The 24790-nt window shown below is 48.6% G+C and overlaps 1 protein-coding gene across 8 annotated transcripts in view; it reads left to right on the forward strand.

The window, feature by feature from the left end:
- Positions 1-24790, forward strand: part of ADCY3 (adenylate cyclase 3) — a 98586-nt gene that overhangs the window by 17222 nt on the left and 56574 nt on the right. For all 8 annotated transcript variants that reach the window (XM_060169738.1, XM_060169735.1, XM_060169736.1 and 5 more), the window contains exon 3: positions 17149-17298. In XM_060169738.1, coding sequence (XP_060025721.1) covers positions 17149-17298 — 150 coding nt within the window. The remainder of the gene's footprint in view (positions 1-17148; positions 17299-24790) is intronic.

Here is a 24790-nt window from a genome sequence, read left to right on the forward strand (position 1 = left end):
GATAGTAAAAGAGAAGGCTGGAAGGCAGTTTGGGATCTCAAGTGGATGACCTAGAAAGCGATTTGAGATTGCTTTGACTGCATTCTGTAGGCAGTGCGAGCAGCAGAGTCCCAGAAGAAGAACAGAGAGAAGACAGAAAAAGCATTTTTCTAATAGTGAAAAAATTTCCAAATTTGATGAAAACTATAAATCCACAGTTCAAGAAGCTCAAAATAACTCAGATAAATATAAAGAGTAAAAATAAAGAGAATCCTACCAAGGCACATCATAATCAAGTTGCTTAATACTAGTAGTTAAGGAGAAACTCATAAAAACAACCGGAAAGAAAGAAAAAAAAGACACATTACATAGAGGAACAGAGATAAGAATGATTGTAGATGTCTAGCCAGAAATTATTCAGGGCAGAAGACAATAGAACTGAAAAACAGGTCAATCTATAATTCTATACCCAATGTCCTTCAAAAAATGAAAGTGAAGTGAAGCCTTTGTTGTAGACGAATTAAAGTGGAGAGAATTCATCACTAGCTGACCTGCACCACAAAAAGTATTAATGAAAATTTTTCAAGCAGAAGAAAGATGATACTAAATAGAAATGTGGACTGCACAGAAGAATGAAGAGGCCTCTATATAGTAAATCTGTGGGAAAATGAAAGTTATTTTTTCTCATTTTTAATCTCTTTTTAAAAGACTATCTAAAGCAAAAATATAAATGATGTACTGTGGAGTTTATAACATAGAAGAGTAATGTATGACAACAATAGAACAAAAGACAGACAAGAAATGAAAATATACTGTTATACTATATGTAAAGTAATAATATTTGAAGTAGATTATATTAAGTTGAAGATGCATATAGGCATACCTCACTTTATTGTACTTTGCTTTATTGCAGTTCTCAGACATTGTGTGTTTTACAGACTGAAGGTTTGTGGCAACTCTACGTTAAGCAAGTCTATTGGCACCATTTTCCTGGCAGCATTTGCTCACTTTATGTCTCTGTGTCCCATTTTGGTAACTTTTGCAATATACCAGGGCCCCTGATTTAGGGGACTTGCTAAGGAATGATAATTAGGAACTTGTCTGGCTCCAGAGCTGTTGTTCATTGCATGGTGTCACTCTGCCTCCCGGGTAGGGGCTGGAGGAGGACTTGTTGACGAATGGCTCAAGGTTTACTGGTGTCCCCACACAGCAGGCAGAGCACTGTGGGCTAGGAAAGTACTTGATAAGTATGGTCTGGGCAGTTGGCTCTCGCAGCTGCTGGCATTGCCCCAAGGGGCTTCCCAATAGGGATTGGGCAGAGGGACAGGAGAGGGACTGAGCCCTTCAGCTGGGGCAGGGTCCTGGGATGGAGCTGCGTCAGCAGCCTTGCAGCCCAGCCGGCACGCAGTGGACTCGGGGAGAGCTGACGGGCAATGGGGGAGGGCCGTGGCAGCAGGAAAACAGTTGAGAGCCATAGGGAGGGACAATGTGAGTTCCTATCAGGATGAACTTTACAGGACAGCGCCAAGGGACACAGACTCGTATTTAAATAGTAAAATGCAGCAATCAGGTTACAGGACTGGTGGCGGTGGAATCTCCTGGATGGGGGAGGAGCGCTTTTCAGAAGGCAGATTCCTGGCCCTCCACCAAATATACTAAAGCAGAATGTCTGAGGGTAGAACCTTAGAACAGGTTTGGGAGCCGTTGGTACTTACCGCCTTCCCAGGTGTTGAGAAGACGTATTAAAGGAGATGAAGAGAGCTGGAGAATTGGGAACAAAGTTTTGTGGTGATTCTGGGAATTTATCATACACCTAATCATAATAGCCAACGCTTATTAAGACTTGCTGTGTGCCCAGCACAGTACTGTGCCCGGTGCGTTACATCATCGTCTTCACAAATTCTCAAACCCACCCTGAGGTGGGAATCATGTTATTCTCATTTCATAGAGGAGGGAGCAAGCTTAGAGCAGTGGTTACATCTCCCAAGGCCACAGCCAGTGGTGGTAGAGTTGGAATTCAAGCCCAGTTTCTAACTGCTGTGTTTTACTGTCCCTGAGTGTTTACCTTACTGAGAGATGGCGTGTGTGTGTGTGTGTGTGTGTGTGTGTGTGTGTGTGTGTGTGTGTGTGTTAATTGGGAAGGGTAGGGACAGATGGTTCTCGGGGGCCCATAGAGGAAGGATGCCACAGGAAGTGTGGTGCCGGCCGTGAGCTGGGAGAGACTCGGATGCCCTTGTGGGCAGACCACTGGTGATGCTGATATGGGCCTCAGTCCTCCACTCAGGTGGGGAGAAGATCTGGTCTCTTATGTGTCAAAAGTGTAAGGCCAGGCTTCCCTGGTTGCGCAGTGGTTGAGAGTCCGCCTGCCGATGCAGGGGACACGGGTTCGTGCCCAGGTCCGGGAAGATCCCACATGGCATGGGGTGGCTGGGCCCGTGAGCCATGGCCGCTGAGCCTGCGCGTCCGGAGCCTGTGCTCCACAACGGGAGAGGCCACAACAGTGAGAGGCCCATGCAACGCAAAAAAAAAAAAAAAAAAGTGTAAGGCCGATTAGTGGGGAAATTAGGCAAAAACCAAAGGGAAATATTTTTAAAGTTGGGAACTTCTCCGGAAGCCAGGGGATGGTTTTAGAGCTCTTTTGGAAACCTGGGTTATGTGTGTTCCCAGGGTGAGAAAATCCCTGCCAGCTGGGTGGCCGGTCTCTGAGGGAAAGGACGGGGGTAGCACTCACGGGTGGACAAAGCATTTGAGGGAAGAGGAAGAAAACCAGGTCCAAAGAACTTAGACCAAGTGAGCTGTGTGCATTGTTTGTAAGGGACCTCGAGGGCGATGGCGAGAGGCCCTCTATGCCAGCAGCGATTACTCTGTGTGGAACCATCGCGACTGACTGCAGCCACCTTGCCCCTGCCTTTACCCAGGGAAGGCTCATTAGTGAGAGGAGATGGTGATTCTGTGGGGATAACCCGAACCAGCTCCAGTTTACGAGAGGGGGCCTCCTTTGCACGTGTTGGCACTGAACGATGAGTGACAGGCGGTTGGCTGGGCAGCTCTGGGCGGGAGCGTCTCCCTTCACTCCTGGTGGTTCCAAATCCCCGCCCTTCGCCGAGCAGAGCGGGAGGGCGGGGGGCGAGGCCTTCGGGTGCTGCGCCCGGATCTTGTTTGAAGGCTGTCGGAAGGTTTATCTTCGCAGCTGGCCCTTTGAGAAGTCTGGCAGGAGGCGAGGTGTGTCCTGTAGAAACAGGTGCCCAGGGGAGGTTCTCAGCGGCTCTGCGGTGGGGCTCCCCACTGCGGGGTGTTTACTGAGGGCCTCTGAGTGCAAGGAGGGAGTTTCCGTGAAGAGGAGTCTCTGTTTCTAAGGGTCCCCGGGGGCTTCCCTGGTGGCGCAGTGGTTAAGAATCCGCCTGCCAACGCAGGGGACACGGGTTCGAGCCCTGGTCCGGGAAGATCCCACATACCGCGGAGCAACTAAGCCAGTGCGCCACAACTACTGAGCCTGTGCTCTAGAGCCCGCGAGCCACAGCTACTGAAGCCCGCCCGCCTAGAGCCCGTGATCCGCAACAAGAGAAGCCACCGCAATGAGAAGCCCGCGCACCACTACAAAGAGTAGCCCCTGCTTGCCGCAACTAGAAAAAGCCTGTGCACAGCAACGAAGACCCAACGCAGCCAAAATAAATAAATTAAAAAAAAAAAAAGATGTTAAGGGTACCCAGGTCTGCTGACAGTCAGGGTGTTCCAAGCGAGTGGATGGAACAGTAGAAACTTCACATGGTGCCCCTTGTCTTTCTTGCCTCTACAGAGAGATTATTAGCTGCAGAAAGATGAGGCAAAAAGAAGAAAAGAGAAATCGTCCTAAATCTCCCTCCCTTACACGGTAACCACTGTTGATGTTTTGTTGTTTCTGCTCCTGCCCTGTTTCATTTCTACTCTGAAAATGAGAGCAGAGTGTGGCTGTGTATTTAAACTTTTTTTTTTTTCTCTTAATGACTTACCTTGCACTTATTTCCTCGTTAAGAAACTAGAGGAGAAACACGAGGAGAGTGTGATAGCTCAGGGGCGGGGCCATCCGGAAAGGCTTTGCGGAGCAGGCAGGGTTTAGCTAGATCTTGAGGGAAGGGCTGAAGGTGATGGGGGATACAGTCGGGGGCCAGTTCAGGTGGGGTGCTTCTCACGTTGGAGGATGCAGGGGTGTGCTTGTCTACGACTATGGTGTCCTTGAGGCCTCAGGATAACTATGGCATCGGTGTTAACATCTGCCCTCCCTCTGCCCTTTTCTCCTCACCTTTTTCCTTTTCTCCCTCTCTTCCTTCATCCTCTCCCTCCTTCCCCCACTATTCATTCCTTCACCCAGTAGTCACTGGGCACCTCCTATGTGCCAGGTGTTTGTCCAGTGCTGGCTACACAGTGGTGATTGGAACAGATCTTGTCCCCACCCTAGCAGAGAGTGTAATATAACAGACAGACACATGTGTTTTACTCAAAGGCAAACATTTTAAGATGTTTAAAAATAGTAATACAGGGACTTCCTTGGCAGTCCAGTGGTTAGGACTCCGAGCTTCCACTGACGGGTGTGCGGGTTTGATCCCTGGTCGGGGAACTGAGATCCCACATGCCACACGGCGTGACCAAAAAAAAAAAAAATAGTAATTACAAGCATGGATTTTTATGGAATAGAATGCAAAAGCCACGCGCCCCAGCAAGGGAAGAGGTGAAGCTTCCTCTCCACGTACTTCAGTGGAAAAGTTTGAGGGCCCTCGGAGTGTGGGCTGCAACATATGCTGAGGTCAGGAGTGCCTGCTGGGTGACAACGCTGGGGACATCGCCTTGGCTAAAGCAGATGGTTTACATCAGGGGACTGTGGGCGATATTTAGAAAAGGTCACAGGGGCCAGAGTATGTAGGACCTCAAATGCCAGAATGAGGATTTTGAACTTTACTTTTCGGAAAATTGTCAGCTCTTGAGGTGTTTTGAGCAGGTGGTGGAACTTGCAAAAAGCTAAGTTTGGAAGATTAACCTGATACCAGGGGGTGGGTTAACAGGACCAGAGAGGGGCCAGGGAAATGAGTCTGTGCCCAGGCTTGTGGGAGGTGAGGGTTTGGGCCAGGTGATGGCAAGAGGAGGTCGATGAGGAAGACCCAGAAAGACCAGATGGAATGAATGACCCACTGGAGGTGCAGAAAGGAGCACCAGCGACAGGGAGAACAGTCAGTCAACAAAGGGTTACTTCAGACATACGCAAGCCTGGGTGCTAATTATCTGAGGTGCACAGTCGGGTGAGCTCTGGTCCCAACCCTTGGCGGGCAGAAATGGGACCTTCAGCTCGGGGATGGTTGGGGAGACTGTGACAGACTTGGGTGTTCCCACTGACCATGGGCTACACATATATAGTCACCTGGGAGGTTTTTAACGGTGCCATGTCTGGGCCTCAGGTTTCACTGTTTTGGGATGCTGCCCGGGCATGGCCCCCAGGTGATTCTCAGGTGGTGCAGGGCTGGGAGCCCCTGAGGGAGGGGGAGGGGAGCCCACTCAGGTGGCGCTAATTCAAGACACTTGAGGCTGAAGAGATTTAGGAGTGGTGATAGTTTGCCAGGGCTTGAGGCTCGGATTGTGGAATTCGAAAGTTTTTGTTTGTCATGTGACCAAGACAGTGCATGGAGAGGACCAGGCTGTGGAGTGTCTGATGCGAGTGTGTACTAGCTCTACCAAGAGCAGGGAGATGGGGGGCAGTGGGAGACAGGGTTGGGACAGTCAGAAGGAAACTTGGAAAATGACTTAAGATCTGAATTGAAAACCAGGGAACTGAATGAAATGTAGGACACATGAAACAGGGTGAACAGGTGGAAAACATCTCAGTGGATGTGGCTTTGAACGTATGGAAGAGATGCTGGTCAGATAGGGAAAGACGGTAAGGAAGTGCCGTAACTCTGGGTGAGGGTGCACTAAGGATCAGAAGATTGTTAGAAAAGGAAAGAGAAAAAACGGATGGAAGAAAAAGAGGCGATAGGCATAGGGAGAGAACGTAAAGTGATCGCATGTGTTTATAGTTTGGTTTAAAGAACCAGGAAGGTTGGAGGATCTTGGCTTTGTTTTGCTGTTTACTACACCACCTAGAACAATGAATAAAAGGGAATCACCTGGGGGAGTGTGACATTTAGATTCCTGAGTCTTAATCATTTTTCCTTTGGATGCCAACACACCTGGATCAGAAACTAGAGAAATAGCAACTAAGGAATAAGCACTGAAGGGTCAAGTCAGAACCAGTGACTAAGAAACCACATCCCAGATGTCTCCAGGCCGGCTCTGAGAGGCTACGGGGATGAGGGGTGCTGAGTAATCCCTCAGAAGCACTCAGGGAGAGGAGAGAGGCAGTTGAATCCCCAAGGAGAAAGCTGTGACGCTGGTTTCTGCAGCTGAGAGTCTGCAAAAAGTTTTACTCTCAAGATATGAGTCATCTTGAATTGAGAGGTACGAAGTCCTCGGAATCCCGAGTTTGCTCTGTTCCCTATTTGCAGGGGCTTCAGTGTGCTTGTGAAATTGGGGATCCCTTTCTCATTTTGCTAAGTTTGTGTGATGATCATACTGCTGGGATTCTAGAACTCTTCTTCTGTCTCCAGATTACATGTTCCTCTGGGCTGGTACCTTTGTTCTCAAGTTCACTCAGAGACAATTCCGGAAAGTCAGGATCTCTGCACTAAATGCAAGTAGGATTACTTAGAGGTGAGAAGACCAGAGCAGGCAGTGTGGAACCCTTTCGTTGTTCTGGTAACTCGCATAAGCGTGTATAGTTTATTACTGCTCACCTTTCCTTTATTTAACAGGGGTCCTCAGTGAGAAATTGGTTTAAATTGCTTTTACCATCCAGCATCCATATATTAATATGTATATAAAAGCTCCGTGTTGTCAATATTTGTGAAAACCCACAATTGAGTGTGTCCAGCCCGTTTTACTCCCTCGTGGGGCCTACCGTATAGCACAGGGAACTATATTCAATATCCTATGATAAACTACAATGGAAAAGAATATAAGAAAGAGTGTATATATGTATAACTGCATAACTTTGCTGTACAGCAGAAAATAACACCTTTGCCGACCTGTCCTCCTCTACCTCAGAATCAATCTATGCTTCCTCCCTTTCCTGTAGCTTCTTTTTTTTATACTGGTTGGTTGGTTGATTATTTGGCCGGGCCGGGTCTTAGCTGCCTGCCGCACGTGGGATCTTCATTGCAGCGTGCAGGATCTTTAGTTGTGGTGTGTGGGTTCTTAGTTGCAGCATGCGGGATCTAGTTCCCTGACCAGGGGTCAAACCTGGGCCCCCTGCATTGGGAGCGCAGAGGCGTAACCGCTGGACCACCAGGGAAGTCCCTCCTGTAGCTTCTTTACCCCTAGTAGATTTGAGCTCTTGAGGTTGTTTTTTACTTTCCAGGACCCAACATGGGGTCCACCACTCAGCGAGAACTCAGGAGTTAAAAAAAAAAAAAATCTGAAGCCAAATGTGATTAAACATTTTAAAAATAGATTCCTTTAAGTAGAAGGGGAGTTATTTGGCCTGCAGAAAAAGACCGAGGTGACTAATAGGGTCACATGTGTAAGAAAAGACAGAAAGGGCTGTGACCTGATGTTTTCTGTTTCTGCCAAGAAGCCGCAAGAGGAAATGGGGTGCTTTTGATTCGTTTTGTGGTTCTTAATCATCTGGGCTAACAGACCTTTTGGAGAATCTGGTGAAAGCAATGGACTTTGCTCCCCAGAAAAGGGTGAAACGCTTTGCCCCTAATTTTAGGGGTCCACTGACTCCCCCTAACCTGGTCCACAGACTTCAAGCGAATAATTCCTTGGTCAGTATCAAATGCCAACTGTGAGATGTTCATTCCTGCAGCTGCCCCTCCAGGGGGACAGACCAGGTGGTCTTCTCTGGTCTTAGTCGTCTCTACCCCTGTGATTTGGGCCTGCCTTCCATCGTGGGTGCATTTATCGAGCTACTGTGTCCTTATGTCCAACAAGTATCAGTAGTGTTTTCCTCTTAGCCCACGAGGTCTATGATTGATATAAAAATAAATCTTCTTGTGCCGTCTTTGTCCTCAGAGTTCCTTAATCCAAAAGCTTGAGAAAGTTTCAAGTGAAGACTCAGGAATCAAAAAGGAAGAAGGCATTGCCTGGGCCAGGGTTTCTCGACCTCAGATCTATTGACATTTGGGGCCGGACAACTCCTCATTGTGGGGACTGCCCTGTGCACTGTAGGGTGTTCAGCAGCATCCCTGGCCTCCACCCAGTAGATGCCAGGAGCATCCTCCCCCTCAGTCGTGACAATCAAAAATGTCCCCAGACACACTGCCAAATGTTCCTCAGGGGGCGCAGATCGCCCCCCACCCCAGTTAAGAACTGCTGCTCAGCCTTTCTGTAGCTGGATTTTAGCTCTCATTAAAGGGGACACCTCAGTGGAGAATGGACTGTTCTTTCAGCTGCTTTCTACTATAGTCATGCGTGCAGCTGACTTTTGCTCCGTGCCAGTAGCTGTGCCAGGCCCTGCGGCTGCAAATGTAAGAGACACACCCTGACCTCAGGTGCTCCTTGCCTCCTTGTCGGGGCGATATATGCAGATGCATCAGGAGGTGGGTGAGCGTCTCGTGGGAAAGAGGGCCTTTGCACCGGTATATTCTCCATCTAGAAGGCTCTTTCTCCTGATTTTTCCTGTGACTGGGACTTTTTTGTTATTCATATTCTAGTTTAAGTGACACTGCTTCAGGGAGACCAGTCCTAACCACCTAACCATAGTCAGCTGTTTTCACCTAATGCTTTGTAACAAACAACTCAGAGCTCAGTGGCTCACAACCACATATTTCTCGCTCACACGTGTGTGGGTTGGCTGGGGTGTGGCTGATCGAGGCTGGGCTCAGCTGGGTTTGGCTACAAGCTGTAGCTTGAGTTTAGTTCTGCTCCACGAGCCTCTCATTCTGCTGGACCTTTGAACTTCTGGTGCATGTTGTTCTCATGGTGACAGCAAACGCACAAAGGGGAAAGCAAGTGTATTGCAAAAATCTGCTTATGTCATATGCACTGACATCCATTTGGCCAAAGCCAGTCGCACAGTCCGAGTCAGCAGGAGGGAGGAGCACATCGCTCTCCCTGAGGCTATGGCAAAGCTGAACAGTACTTCACAGGGGAGTGAAGAAATGGGCCAGCAGTCTCCCTCACTCAGTCTGAAGCAGCCGCCCAGTCACTTTATCATTTTTATTGTCTGCTGAATTTTGGTACTCTGATTGTTGAATCACTTATTTCTTATTTGTCTGTTGTTACCAGATCATCAGCTCCATGATAGCGGCGACTTTTTCTGCCTCATTCACTGCTAAATACCAAGTACCAACCTGGCACAGGGTGGGCATTCAGGAAATCTGTGAATGAGTAGATGGATGGACAGATGGTTGGTTGGATGGTTCCGTTTGGGGAATCAGGGAGGGGTGTTGGAGATAATCTTGAAATAGTAACAACAACTAACAGTTCCTGAGGGATGACTAAGGGCCAGGTGTGTGGTGTGTGCTTGTGCTTGACCTGGTTAAATCAAGGCATCCTTGCAATGTGTAGCCCTCCATTGGCCAGGGCGGGGGTGTGTGGGCAGCAGGGGCAGGATGTTCTGGTTAGAGCTGTAGAGCCCTGAAATAGCACATCTTGTTAGAGGATTGGAGAGGTGCCCAGTGTGGCTGGAGTGAAGGGAGCCTGGTGGGCAGATATAAGACATAAGAGTGACACTGGAGCCCAATGGTCAGGGCTTCCCTTTTCCACGTCTCTGGGGGAGCCATCGTGTCTGAGTCTGGAGTGGTGCCCCTAGAGGTGTGCAGTACACAACCTGGGAAGCTGTTCTGGCCACCCAGCAGGTCATGAGGGACCTTGTGTCACATGTCGAGATGGGTGGATGCCTGTCTGGAAGTCATCTTTGTTTTGGAAGAGGGTGAACATTGCATATCTCTTAGCAGAGGCATGTCCCAGCTATTAAACAAGTAGGAAGCTTCTGGAAGTCCTTTTGAGGCACGTGGTGGAAACCTGACAAATGTCTGGCTTGGAAGGGCATGTCACAGTGCCCCAAGGCTTGAACCTTGCATTGTGTCAAGCAGGGTTGTATTTACTGGAGACCCCAGTCGCCTCTTGACAGAGAGATGCTGGAGCTTGCTCTGGGGCAGCACGGGAACGTCACCCCACTGTCTACGGACCCCCCAACCCACAGAGATGCTCCAGGTCTTCACTGGGTTCTGTGCTCCCTGGGGACCTCCAGCACCTAGGACTTCGCCCAGCCTCTGCCGACCCTCATCACAACACAGCTAAGGAGACAGGAACATAGGGAAGGGGGCCCTGGACTCGTGTTTGGGTGGTGTGCTTGCTGGCCAGGAAAGCAGCGGCGCATCTGCCCCCAGGCCACATGTGCCTGGTCAGGCTGGCTTCTGACATTCAGTCCTCTGGGCTGGGACAGAGCTTTTTTAATGTCTTGAAATTTAAATTCTGTGTATGTAGGGGGAAGAAAAGAGGAAGGAGATCTGGGTTCCAGTTTCAGCATTGCTGGGAGACTGTGGGCTCATAACCTAATTTCTCTGGGCTTCAAGTCTCTTCTACAAAATGAGAATAAGAAAACTTTGCTGTTGTGACAAACAAATAAGATAATGAATGTGAAGTCTCTTGTAAAACTTCATTAAAGTATTATTATTAGGTCCCAATTTTCTTTCTCCTTTCTGGAAGAAAAGGAAAAAAAAATGTCATTTAGAACATATTTTACGCCAAGCCCTCTGTTAGGTGTTGCCTAGAATCTCTTTTAATCTTAGTGGAACAGCCGTCAGGGTTACGGTGAGGATGAGGAAGCCAAGTCTCAGAGAGGTTAAGTGACTTGCTCCAGGTCACACAGCCTGCTGGTGGTGTGGGAGGTCTCTGTGATGGCGTGGCCCAACCTCTTTGCCATGCGTTCACCCACTACTAGGCCCCTCCAAGTGTATGCAGGGAGCATGGCTCCACAGGTGGGGACCCCACGGGCACTGTGTGGCTGCCACGGCAGGCTCCGGCCAGTCTTCCTTAGGTTGGGGAGGCTGGTTGCCTTCAGAGGTGCCTTCTCCCCGCTCCTTCCTGCCCTGCAGCTCCTTGGAGAGTTTTTTTTGAAAACATCTAGGTTAGCTATAATGAACAGGGGCCTCCCCCCAGCAGCAGAGCATCACAAGGTCTCCGAGGGCAGCTGACATGGACACTGACACCCCAGAGCTGCTGTCTCTCCCTCGGTCTCTTCTCCCCTGTTTGGGAATGTTCTGGAATCTGCAGGCCGGAATGAGTTTATAGGGAGAGGTCAGCCTAGGCATTTGAGCCACCAGCCTGCCTCTGATGGGCTGACTTCCATTTTAAAGCCCCACTAAGAGCAGTCCCTGTCCCTGTGGGCTGTTAGAAACTGTGTGGGACATTGTGACTCATCAGATTCCAAGAGGAAGGATCTTGTAAAGGAATTTTCTCACGGTTGCATTTCTGAGCTGGGGTGTATTGTAAACACATTATCCAGCTGCCATGGGTTAGATGAAGCTGAATGTTTACCCACTTGGGAGAAGCATTCATTTTATTCATTATTTTTGAAACCTTGTGTTTAAAAGAAAAAAAGAACAATTTGTTTGAAATAAGACTGCTGCCCAGTCTAAAGGAGCCCACTGGGACGCGAAGAGCTAACCTCGACGGCACCCCAGAGCAGGGCTTCTCAGTCTTGGAGATGTGGCGGGCATCGCCCGTCTAGTGTGGACGGCCGTCGCTGGCCCCGGACCACTGGGAAGAGCCAGGAGTGAGGGTCTGCGCATCGGGGCTCCTGCTCACTTTCAGAACTGGAAAGTGGAGCTGAAACTCTCCAAATACGTTGTTTGGATGACTAGAGAGGGCAGAAGCCTTCGGACCACGCTTGTTCACTGACCGTGGTATCAGAGCCCCGTCGTCATGTTTCCAAGACCCCATCTCTCTCTGGCGCATGTGTGAAGCCATCTAACCTCTTCCTGAATGAATGAGACCCCGCCACCCATCCCCACCCTTCTCTCACCGCTTTGTATGCTCTGCCTTATATTCTGGATATCTCCTGGACTGTCCCCCACCTGCTGTCCTGGGGGTCTGCTCCGTCCTGGGGGAGTGACCGAGCCCCATTCCTCTCTGCTCTTAGGGTAGGGTGCAGCAGATGGGGTATTAATTAGAAGGCGGGTCCCGGGGAGGTGGTGGGGGCCAGAGGTGGACTTTATGCTGGCTTCTTGTCTGCTGGCCAGAGGCTGAAGGGGTCAGGTGAGGGGTGAGTCTGACGTGGTTCCGTTACCTGGTCCGTCCAGCCCAGCGGCTCTGGGTTCCTGAGCACCGGGTGCTGGATGAGGCCTGGGCTGGGCTCTGGGGACACGGGTGAGGAGGACAGCAGGGCCTGCCTTAGCAGGTGCCCCGGGTGCTAGAGAGGGGGCAGACGTGTGTGAGGAGGATGGAGAAGTGGGGAAGGGAGATGGGAGGCTGAGCAGGAAGAGGGGCTGCCAGGTGGGTCGGCTGTGGCTGGAGCGTTGAGGGTTGCAGGGTATTCGCGCAGCAGTGGGTGCTGGGAAGGCAGTCCTGGAGGGAGAAGAGACGAGTTCTGACAAGGAAGCCCTTCGCCCCTCCCACCGGGGTGGGAGCACCAGAAGATTCATCCCAGGCCTGCAGAGGTCAAGGCTCAGCTGGGAGGAGCCCGTTTGTCATAGTCACGTGAGAGACACATTTCAGATTCTCTCTAGGGTTCAACCTTTCCTGGTGGCCAAAGGTTTTCCTGGGTCTGCAGCTCTTAAACTGTAGCGAGAGGCTGTACTAACGGATGTGTTAGAGAGGTGACAGCTGCCCCGCTTACCCATCCTCGTGGCCTGACCTGGACCTGCTCCGGCAGCGCTGGGCTCCCGGGCTCCGCGGTGGCGTCCTGGTCACCGTCGATTCCTCAGCGCTGGCGCTGTTCGGGGCTCACTGCCGAAGGAGCACAACTCATTTTTTCCAAGTGTGTTAGGAGGAGCACATCCCTTTTGCTAAGTGAGACACACTTACAGGCATAATTTAGGGATTTCTGAGCCTAGAGCTAATGACCACCCATGTGTATGGAAGTTGTGGAAATCTGTAGATGTTTCAGATTAAAAATGCAAGCAGCTCACAATAAGTGCTTTAGGGCTGGTATTTTGGTGGAAATTTTAATTTTAGTTTTAGAAAATATCTAATAGCCTTTCTGGGGAAAGGTGGGGTTATAAATATGTAAGTTAGCTGAGGGGTGCTTGTAGGGTGGGGTTTTGCACCAGAGAGTAATGAGATGAGTGCAGGAAGAAACCTTATCCTCTAGTTTTGAGCCCTTGCTTAATCTCAATTCCTTCTCCTGTAAAATTGGAATAATGTCACCTGCCTTGTGAAGATTAAACGAGATGAGGTGGGTGAAGTGTGTGACCGTGTCTAGAACGTAAGGTTGTGATGTGAGAGGATGTTACGGGTGAGGAAACAGGCCAGGATCAGGGGCTCCCGGCCCTGGCTGCACGCGGGGACTGCTGTCCACACCCTCCCCCGCCCCGCCGGTCACCTGTGCACCTCTGGGCCCCCATCACCCCAGGGGACCGTGTTGCAGTGCAGCTCCTGCTCCGTCCCCAGCCCTCCTCCCCAGAGCGAACCCCTGCTTCCTCGGCTGGAGGTCTCCTTGCCTTAGTGGATTTGTGCCCTGGACTTGGAGGCTGAGCCTCTCACCCCACCGTGCCTGGTACCGGGGGGTTGCCGCACTCCTTCTGGGCCTGTAGCCCTGGAGACAGGTCGGGTGGACCAGAGCAGCAGCGCCCTGAGGGCCGTTTCTTCAGCTGAGGCAAGTTTAGAGAATTGGGGGAGCTCCAGGAGACCCAAGGCCTGGGACTGTCGGGAGAATTGTCTGGAAACAGCTGTGCTCACTGGAAGGCGGGAGGGAGTTCCCTGGCATGGATGGCACCTGCAGGACCCACCTGACTCTGCAGCACATGGTCCAGATGTGGCCGTTTCCCTCCGCATCCCTGCAGCCGAGAGTGCAGGTCAGGAAGGGGATGAGGCCTCTGGGTCCGGGGATGCCCTGGGTCCGGGGATGCCCAGGGCCCGGGAGGCAGCGTGGCGCTCTGGCCAACTTGGAACTGACCTGCTCTCCTTCCCCTGGCCTCTCGGGACCAGGTTCATCTCCGATCCCAGCCTTTGCCCTCAGAAGTGAGGTCTGATGAGGACCAGCGTCAGGACCGAGGGGTCTTCCAGATGAGTCAGTCCCTCCCTCGCTCATAGATGATGAAGTGAGCTCAGGGAGGTTATGTGACCTGGCAGCCACCCGGCTAGCGAGGGGCAGTACTGGAGTCCAGCGCTCCTCTTAAATTTACTTTCTAGATCATCTGTACCTACAAGTGAGTGCAAAAGTAGATTTTATTTTAAAATGTGCACTTCAGTGAAAGGAATGCTGTCCTGCCTAGACATTCCCCAGGCGTGAACCCAACCTGAATCCTCTTTTTTTTTAATTAATTAATTTATTTTTATTTATTTATTTTTGGCTGTGTTGGGTCTTCGTTGCTGCGCGCGGGCTTTCTCTAGTTGCAGCAAGCGGGGGCTACTCTTGTTTGTGGTGCGCGGGCTTCTCATTGCGGTGGCTTCTCTTGTGGAGCACGGGCTCTAGGTGCGTGGGCTCAGTAGTTCTGGCTCGCGGGCTTTAGAGCGCAGGCTCAGTAGTTGTGGCGAACGGGCTTATTTGCTCCGTGGCATGTGGGATCTTCCCGGACCAGGGCTCAAACCCGTGTCCCCCGCATTGGCAGGTGGATTCTTAACCACTGTGCCACCAGGGGAGTCCCTGAGTCCTCTTATTTTTTGTATTATAATCTTTGGTTTGAAACTTTTCCACTAGAGTTGCTCTCTGACAGCCTGCCTGCAGGTTTGGTTTTCTTAGGTGGATGCCCTGTGGGGAACGACAGCAGCTCAGCACTGTACATTTTACAGAGCCCGCCTCATGCATCCTCGTGAGGTGGTCAGGAAGACCCCTGAGTGAGGAGCTCTGTCCCCAGCCGTGTGACAGCCCAGGCTGGTTGTGGCCAGGGCAGAAACAGGCCTGTGGCCCCAGGTCAGCCTGCCTTGTCTGGAGCCCCTGGTTCAGTTGCTGACACTGGCAGGTGTGGGGTCCAGACGTGTGGCTCCTCCCTCGCCCTCCAGGACCCCAAGCCCCGTCAGCCCGGAGACCCTTGGCCCGGTGGCTGCTGTGTCTGGACCCCACGTGGGCTTCGATGGAGTGCCACTGCTTGGTGAGGACGCACGGGGTGCGCCTGACCTTGAACAGCTTCCTGCACCATGAACTTGGAGTTGCGCAGGTTTCTAAAGACCCCACAGGAGGTGGAGGTTCCTAGACCTCAGGCTAGACTGGCTTTGAGACCCAGCGATCTGTGTGATTTGCTTTGACTCGCTGAACGTGAATGATAAATTGGCAGCTTTCCCGATCATCAGATGTTTAGGAAGTGGCCTGAGAGCATACTCAGTATTACTGACCACTCCGATGGGAATGGGTGGTCACGGTCCAGAAGAAGGTGCAGGAGCCGTCCTACAGGACTTTGAAATGCCCTGCTTGCCCCGCAGGCGGTGTAGGCGATCAGGCTGCCCAGGCCCAAGAACACAGCTGGTTGTTAGTTGCTAGAACCAGCCATCTAAGAAGCTCGTGAAATCTTCACCCAGTGATTGGATGACCCGCACCAAGACACACCTCACCTACTAATCAATTCATTGCTCAGCGGGCCTTTGTTGAGTGCCCCCTGGGCTTAGACTGGTGCCCAAGTACAGACTCTTCAGGAAGCTTTTGCGGGGGGTCGTAGGTCCTCCTGGTTAGTTTCGACCAAAAGCCACAATGAAACATAAAAACAGTCAGAGGGATACAGCATAACCAAGAGTACCCAGGAAATTAATGTTAGAATTAACTTGCCTTATTGTCTATTAAACTATCTTGTTTCAACATGTAAAATTGACTTCCCTGCATTTTTCACCTACCCCAGAATTTATTATGTTCCGCTGGGCCAATCTTTTCTTCCCCTAGGGTCAGAAACTAAGAACTTCTGTCTCCCTTCCTGCCTCTCAACTTCCAACTTCTGCTCTGGAAACCACACCCTTGGGAGGAGGGGTCTGTCCACCTCTGGCAGGACCTCAGGGAATCAAGGCAGGGAGCGTGGGGCAGCCTCAGGGGAGTGGGAGGCACCAGACGTGGAAACGAGCCTTGTTGGAGAAGCTTCATGGCCAGTGGTCTTGGAGAAGTGGGAGGAATTAGAACCTGGTCCAGCCCCAGATGGGGCCCAGTCAGGTCAAGGATCGGAGCCGGCAGCAGACAGCGCCAGGAAGTCAGGGGGGGTTTGAATGTCAGGTCCATAGCTGAGGTTACCTCTGGCGGCCTGTGGGAGCGGGCTGGGGACCAAGGACACCTAGGCCAGCCCGCAGGGTGCCAGGGGTGGGGGAGCAGGTTCTCGATGCCCAAAGAAGCCCTTGGTGCCCATGCACTGAGCTCACCGGACAGACGTCAGATCCCACCTGCCTCTTCCCCTTCCTGGAGCTTCAGTTCTTCATGAGACCTGGATGTTGGTACTGGCCACCCTCTCACCTGCGGGCAGGTGGCGTTGGCTCAGAGGTTGCATGTGAATCCCAGAAGCCTGTAGCCTGCGGCACACGTGTTAGGTGGCATCGTGACAACTAAATCAGCCCAGGACCTCTTCTGGTCTCCTGTGACCTTCCATATGATCTGTAGCTGTTAGGATTCTACACCCCTGGCCAGTAGATCTGGGCTTGGTTCACTTTCCTCCCCAGCTAATCAGCACAGTACCTAAATGCGCCTATGAAGTAAGGGTGCAGTAAGTGGTGGTTGAACAAGTGAGTGAGTGAATAGATGAGTAGCAGAAGGACTGCTCAGGCTGCACAGGTGGGCAGGATTGGCCAGCTTCCCTACCATGAAAAGGTGGAAGGGAGAACAGCAGTCCCCTCACTCATCCATGGTGATGGGGCAGGGTCTACTTCAGGGATCTGAATACCCCCTCGAGGTCAGAAGCTTTGCTGGGGACCTCCCTGGACAGTGGGCAACTTGCAGTTGGATTTTGGTCACCACCTGCCCACCTCCTCCGTCCTTCTCCTGCAGACATGCCTTGACCATTGTCCTTTCCTGTCTTCCTCCTCTGGATACAGATTCTGGCCAATGTCTTCCTCTACCTGTGCGCCATCGTTGTGGGCATCATGTCCTACTACATGGCGGACCGCAAGCACCGCAAGGCCTTCCTGGAGGCCCGCCAGTCGCTGGAGGTGAAGATGAACCTGGAGGAGCAGAGCCAGCAGCAGGTGAGGCTCTTTGGGGGTGGCCTTGGGGCAGTGCCGGCCTGGAGCCTGGGTTGGGGGCCTGTCGGAAGGGCGTGAACCCAGTTGCTGTGGGTACCCCAGGGCTCCATGTGAATTCTTTTTCTCTGGAGGCATCACTCTGTGTTATTCCTCTCCCCGCTCCCTCTGCCACACCCCCCTGGGCAGATCGCTCACCTACTTTGTTCTCAGGGCTCCTCTCCCTGCGGTGGGGTAGGGGTGGGAGACCCATCCCCTGGCCTCGGGGGCCCTGTGTGTGAAGTCTATCAGCCCCTCACCCCTCCTCCCACAGGCTCAGGGAAATCTCCCCACTGCCTTCTCCCGCTAAGTCATTTGTGAAGACCTAAAACTGAGCCCAGCCCCTGGGGAGCCCGCTGTTTACATTTTTCCATCAAGAGAACTGCCTGCCTGCTGTCGCCTCTCTTTTGTTACTGGCTTTACTCCAGCCTGATCCACTGCAGAGACTCCCCGCTCTCATGTGACTCAGTCTTTTAAATAGTTTTTGGTCTGGGTTCATCTCACATGCTTTTTGAAGGATTTCAGAAATTACATCCACCAGTTTCCTGTTATCCATAGGTTGACTTGCCCTGAACAAACAAACTCAATAGGTTGAAAACATATGATTTCTCTGCTCTGGGAACCATGTCATTTTGTGTTCAGGTGGTGCTCTTTGCTCTGGGTTCAGTGGGTTCACTGAAATTGCCGTTTTCATAGACCCTGCCACCCAGGTGGGTGGGGCCTTAGTTTCGGGGGGCCCCACTGGTGGGCCTCATGTTCTCTAGACAGTGCTATTTGAAGGCACACACTGAGTCATTTAGCTGATGTGTCCTAGCTTTGTCCTGGGAGGTTCTTTCTCTCTCTGTTTACCAGTGAGATCTAGAAGCTCCTGAGCTGGGCCTCGGACTCATCTCTTTCAGAAGACGGGTTTTAGAAGGGGAACCTTCCTACCTCCGTTGTGACAAAGGGCCCGTCATATTCGTCCCCTTCTCCTCGGGCCTGTGTCCTGTGGTTACCGAGGAGCTGCTGCGGCTGGAACGTATTTAAAGAATCCTCAGTAAAGCTTTACTGGCTTTATTGAGTTCCTTCAAAGGCATTCTTTAGTTTCTGCTTTTTATACTGTCTTGGTTCTTGTTTGCATTTGATCTCTCGTAATGTGGAGGCAGCCCTCTGGGTTCTCTACATTAAAAAAAAATGCATGTGTCACCACTGAGCTAGACTGGGGAGGTTTTTTTTATATAGTCTATGCAGTTTTCAGCATACCCATCTGTGTTCATCTTGTCTGTCTCGTAATGTATAACCCAGGACATCTTCAATTACGTTCAGTAGTGCTTGGTAGGGGCCTCCTGGTGTGGTGAGGAAGGCCCTGATTCTCACCCTGGATCTGTTAGTCTCTGGGTGGATGATTTAGACAAGTTATCCACCCCATAGAGCCTCACTTCCCTCATCTGTGAAGTGGGGGTATTGATACTCCAAAATAGAGATGTTGATACTCATCTTGCTGAGGGTCAGATGGGAAACACAGAGGTGCTTTGTAACCAATAAAGCTGGAAACAGTGATGGTCAGGCTGAGGTACAGAGGCCACAAGGCCCACTTTCTAATGCCCCTTTGGGCAGGATCAGTGCGGGGAGCCTGGGGTCTGGCTGAGAGAACCACCCCTGGGTGCTTTTGTGACTGTGGACATGAGAGCTGCTTGCCATTTTAACTTTCTTTCCATGTCCTTGACAGGTTTGGGTATCATGGTTATGCCAGACTTATTAATTGGAGAAATGTTCCCTCTTTCTAATCCCTGGAAAAGTTTAAGGACGATTTAGGTTATTCCTTTAATGTTTAGAAGAATTCACTAGTGGAGCCTTATTGGGTCTGGAGTTTTCTTTATGAGAAGGTTGTTTCATCTAAAGATAGAACGTTCTACAATTTCTTTTTGCATGAGTTTTGGAAAGTTATTGTTGTTTCAAGAACTTGTCCATTTCATCTAAGTTTTCATATTTTTGACATAATGTTCATTATATTTTCTTTTTATGTGTCATTGTGTATGGGATTTGAGTTCCTTTTTTCATTACTGATATTGGTAATTTGTGCCTTCTGTTTTTAAATGTTTTCTTAATTTGTCCTACTAAGGTTTATTAATGTTTTGGCCTTTTCAGTGAAACACCTTTTTGGTTCTTTTTGCATTTCTATAATCGATTAATTTATGCTTCTAACTTTGTATTTCCTTTCTTTGGGATTAATTTAGTGTTCTTTTTTACCTTCTCGAAATGGAACTGGTATAGCTAATTTCTAGCATTTCTTTTCTAAAACGTGTACGTATGCTATAGATTTTCCTCATTACAGTGCTTTGGCTTTATCCCACAAGTTTTGATATGTCATATCCCTGTTGTCATTTAGTTCCGTTTTCTAAATTCTAAAATTTATATTTTCTAAATCCATTGAGATGCCTTTGATCCATGAGCTATTTAGGAGTACATTAATTTCCAAATATCTGGGGAATGTTTAAAAGTTATCTTTTTATTATTGATTTTTAGTTTCATTTGACTGCAGTCAAAGAATATGCTCTGCACGATTTTAGCCCTTTGAAATTTGTTGAAACTTGATTTTTGACCTAGTATGTGATTGGTTTTGATGCAGTTAAGAATAATGTATATTGGGGCTTCCCTGGTGGCGCAGTGGTTGAGAGTCCGCCTGCCGATGCAGGGGACACGGGTTTGTGCCCCGGTCCGGGAAGATCCCAAATGCCGCAGAGCGGCTGGGCCCGTGAGCCATGGCCGCTGAGCCTGCACGTCTGGAGCCTGTGCTCCGCAATGAGAGAGGCCACAACGGTGAGAGGCCTGCGTACCGCAAAAAAAAAAAAAAAAGAATAATGTGTATTCTACAAAATGTATCAAAATGTCTTTCAAAAATGAAATAAGGTCAATAAATGTCAATTAGGATTCATTTGCATCTACCCCAAAGTATTTTTTGCGTCTTTGGTCACAGTGCAAAGACCTCACAACACTTAATTCCCCTCCCCAATACTTTCTGGCCACTGTAATATATTTTATTTTATTATTTATTTATTTCAGGTTTTTAAAAAAAATTGGGGTATAGATGATTTACAATATTTTGTTAGCTTCACATGTACAACATTGTGATTCGATTGTATTTTATGTAATTATGTAATTCGATTGTAATGTAATGTAATTCAACGTATGTTTTAAGCCCCACAAAACAGTCTCATAAAGCTATAGTCTTCTGCAGTTAATATTCATTACCTACGTTTGCCCATATTTTACCCTCTCAGTTACACTCCATTTCTTCTTCATTGCTGTGCTTCCATCTTCTTGAGGAATTCCTTTTAATATTGCTTTTCAAGTCGGTCTGTTGGCACTAAATTCTCTCCATTTCTAATTGCTAGAAGTGTGGGGGTTTTTTTGGGTTTTTTTTCCTTTTTTTTTTTTTTGCGGTACATGGGCCTCTCACTGCTGTGGCCTCTCCCGTTGCGGAGCACAGGCTCCGGACGCACAGGCCCAGTGGCCATGGCTCACGGGCCCAGCTGCTCCGCGGCATGTGGGATCCTCCCGGACCGGGGCACGAACCCGTGTCCCCTGCATCGGCAGGCAGACTCTCAACCACTGCACCACCAGGGAAGCCCAAAGTGTGTTTATTTTTATTTCAATTTTGAAAGTCATTTTTTATCAAATATAGAATTGAAGGTTTCTGGATTTTTACTTTCTGCCCTTTGAAGGTGTCTTTCTATTATCCTCAGGCTTCCAGCTGTAGGACATAGTGTTGCTCCTTTTGTTATTTATTTTTTGAAGTATGGTTGCTGTATAATATTATGTAAGTTACAGATGTACAATATAGTGATTCACAATTTTTAAAGATTATACTCCATTTATAGTTATTATAAAATATTGGCTATATTTCCCATGTTGTACGATAATGCTGTTGCTCCTTTTAAACTAATGCATATTATTTTCCTCTGGTTGCTTTTACTGGTTTTTTTTTTTTGTCTTTGGTTTTAGTTTTGCCTAGGAGTTTTCTTTTGAAGTTACCCTGTTTTGTGCTCAAAGAGCTTCTTGCACTGATGGCTTGATGAAAATTTTTAGCCAGTAGCTTCTCCGTCATTCTGTCCTTTCCTTCTATGACTCTAGATATCTTTATTAGACATTTCTACCATGTTCCATAAATGTCTGGATCTTCCTTTTTTTCTTTCTGTGCTTCAGACTGAATATTTTTACTGACCTAACTTTCAGTTTACTAATCCTCTCTTCTGCTTTGTCAACTCAGTGGTTGAGCTCGTCTCTTGAATCCTTAACTTCAGTATTGTACTTTTTTCAGTTCTAGAATTTCCATTTTATTTTATTTTAAAAAATTTTCCATTTGATTTTAAAAAATAGATTTGAATTCTCTGGTTAAGTTCCCCATTTTGTCATCTATTTTTAGAACCATATTAAACATTTATTTTAAAGTCTTTGACAACCATGGTATCAGAATACTGATGGGTCTGCTTTTCTCTCTTGACTTTTGGTCCTGTCTTATGGCATCCTGGACTTTTAATTAACACTGGATATTGCATATGGAAAATAATAGCAACCCTAAATGATGTTGTGTCTCTCCAGACAGGATTACTTTTCTCGCAGCAGATGGTTATAGTAGGGTTAGCTCAGATTGATCCCATGTGGGGGTGAGAAGATTTAAAGCTGGGTTCAGTGAGCTGGTCTGTTTCTGTTCTGTGCCTACTCTTAGGAAATACCCCTTCAGGGGTCTTGACTGAAAGGGTGTCCTCCTCTTGAGGGACCCTGAATTCCTCAGCATTAAGAGACTGCCAAAACTATCCTTTGATTTTTAGCCTCCTTTCTGTCACTTTCTGCTTGGATTTTCGGTCTCTTGCCCCATACGGCTTAGGGATTGGCAAATGCCTCAAGGGGAGTAGTTGTAGAGAAAGTCAGGCTTACTTTTCTATGGTTCTCTTCTGTCCAGGATCTCACCCCTCTACTCTGCGTTGGAATCCTTGTTCACCAGTTATTGTTTCTCCAGCCCCTCGGAAGCTCTAGCCATTGCTGTCTGTTCAGACTCTCAACCCTGGTCTCAAGGGAAAAAGTGGCAGAGTGTGTTGGGCTCACTTAAATGTGTCTCCTTTCCCTCAGAGAGCTTGTGTCCTGAAGTCCTAGCTGTGTTGGTTGTTTCCTATTGCCTTCAGATAGCTGTTCTTTTGTGTTTTATCCGGATTTTATCCTTGGCTAAAGGGTTGATCTGATATAAACTCCTCTATAAGAAGCAAGAGTTGGACATTACTTAAAATATTTTAAAGTTTATTTCAGAGTAGCCAGAAGTGTACATATTATAAAATTACACAGGTATGAAAAAAATTGTACCATAGAAAGTAAGTTTCCCTCTGTATATCATCTACTTTCCCATCCCTCAGGCAACCACTGTCATCTCTGTTGTGTATCCTTTCAGAGCTATTCTATTTCCAAATCATTGTATATAGGCACCCCTTGCTTTATTGCACTTCACTTTTTGATTGTACTGTGCAGATATTGAATTTTTTTTAACAAATTGAAAGTTTGTGGCGGCAGTTCCCTGGCAGTCCAGTGGTTAGGACTCTGTGCTTTCACTGCCGAGGTCCCGGGTTCAATTGCTGGTTTGGGAACTAAGATCCCACAAGCCATGGTGTGGCCAAAAAAAAAAAAAAAGAAAAGGAAAAGAAAGTTTGTGGCCACCCTGAATCAAGCAAGTCTATCAGCACCATTTTTTCCAACAGCATTTGCTCATTTCATGTGTCTGGGTCACATTTTGGTAATTCTCACAGTATTTCAAACTTTTTCATTATTATTATATTTGTTGTGTTGATCTGTGATCAGTGATCTTTGATATTACTATTGTAATTGTTTTGGGGGACCACGAACTGCGCCCCTGTGATACGGCAAACTTAATAAATATGTGTGTTCTGACTGCTCCACTGACCGGCCATTCCATCTCTCTCCCTCTCCTCGGGTGCCCTATTTTCTGAGATACAACAATATTGAAATCAGGCCAATTAATAACCCTACAGTGACCTCTAAGTGTTCAAGTGAAAGGAAGAGTCACATATTTCTCACTTTAAATCAAAAGCTGGAAATGATTAGCTTTAGTGAGGAAGGCATGTCGAAAGCCAAGATAGGCCAGAAGCCAGGCCTCTTGCACCAGTTAGCCAAGTTGTAAACTCAAAGGAAAAGTTCTTTTTTTTTTTTTTTTTTTTTTTGCGGTACGCGGGCCCCTCACTGTTGTGGCCTCTCCCGTTGCAGAGCACAGGCTCCGGACGCACAGGCTCAGAGGCCATGGCTCACGGGCCCAGCCGCTCCGCGGCATGTGGGATCTTCCCGGACCGGGGCACGCACCCGCGTCCCCTGCATCGGCAGGCGGACTCTCAACCACTGCGCCACCAGGGAAGCCCATGGAAATGTTCTTGAAGGAAATTAAAAGTGCTACTTCAGTAAACACAAGAATGATGAGAAAGCAAGAGAGTCTTATCGCTGATATGGAGAAAGTTTTAGTGGTCTGGGTAGAAGAACAAACCAGCCGCAACATTCCCTTAAGCCAAAGCCTAATCCAGAGCAAGGCCCTAACTCTCTTCAGTTCTGTGAAGGCTGAGAGAGGTGAGGAAGCTGCAGAAGAAAAGACTGAAGCTAGCAGAGGTTGGTTCCTGAGGTCTGAGTTCTAAGGAAGAAGCCGTCTCCATAACATGAAAATGCAAGATGAAGCAGCAAGTGCTGGTGTAGAAGCTATAGCAAGTTATCCAGAAGATCTAGCTAAGATCATTAATGAAGGTGGCTACACTAAACAGTGGGTTTTCAGTGTAGATGAAACAGCCTTCTATTAGAAGAAGATGTCATCTAGGACTTTCATAGCTAGAGAGGAAAAGTCAATGCCTGGCTCCAAAGCTTCAAAGAATGAGCTGACTTTCTTATTGGGGGCTAATGCAGCTGGTGACTTGAAGTCGAAACCAATGCTTATTTACCGTTCTGAAAATCCTAGGGCCCTTAAGAATTATGCTAAGACCTGTTGAGACCTAATGCTCAGAAAAAAAGATTCCTTTCAAAATATTACTGCACAATGACAATGCACCTGGTCACCCAAGAACTCTGATGGAGATGGACCAGGAGATTACTGTTGTTTTCATGCCTGCCAACATAACATCCATTCTGCAGCCCATGGATCAAGGAGTAATTTCAACTTGCAGGTCTCATTATTTAAGAAATACATTTTGTAAGGCTACAGCTGCCATAGAGAGTGATTCCTCTGATAGATCTGGGCAAAGTAAATTGAGAACCTTCCGGAAAGGATTCTTTATTCTAGATGCCATTAAGAACATTCGTGACTCATGTGAAGAGGTTGAACTATCAATATTAACAGGAGATTGGAAGAAGCTGATTCTAACCTTTGTGAATGACTGAGGGGTTCAAGACTTCAGTGGAGGAAGTAACTGCAGACGTGGTGGAAATAGCAAGAGAACTA

The sequence above is a fragment of the Lagenorhynchus albirostris genome, chromosome 13 (genome assembly GCF_949774975.1).
Source record: "Lagenorhynchus albirostris chromosome 13, mLagAlb1.1, whole genome shotgun sequence".
Lineage (NCBI taxonomy): Eukaryota > Metazoa > Chordata > Mammalia > Artiodactyla > Delphinidae > Lagenorhynchus > Lagenorhynchus albirostris.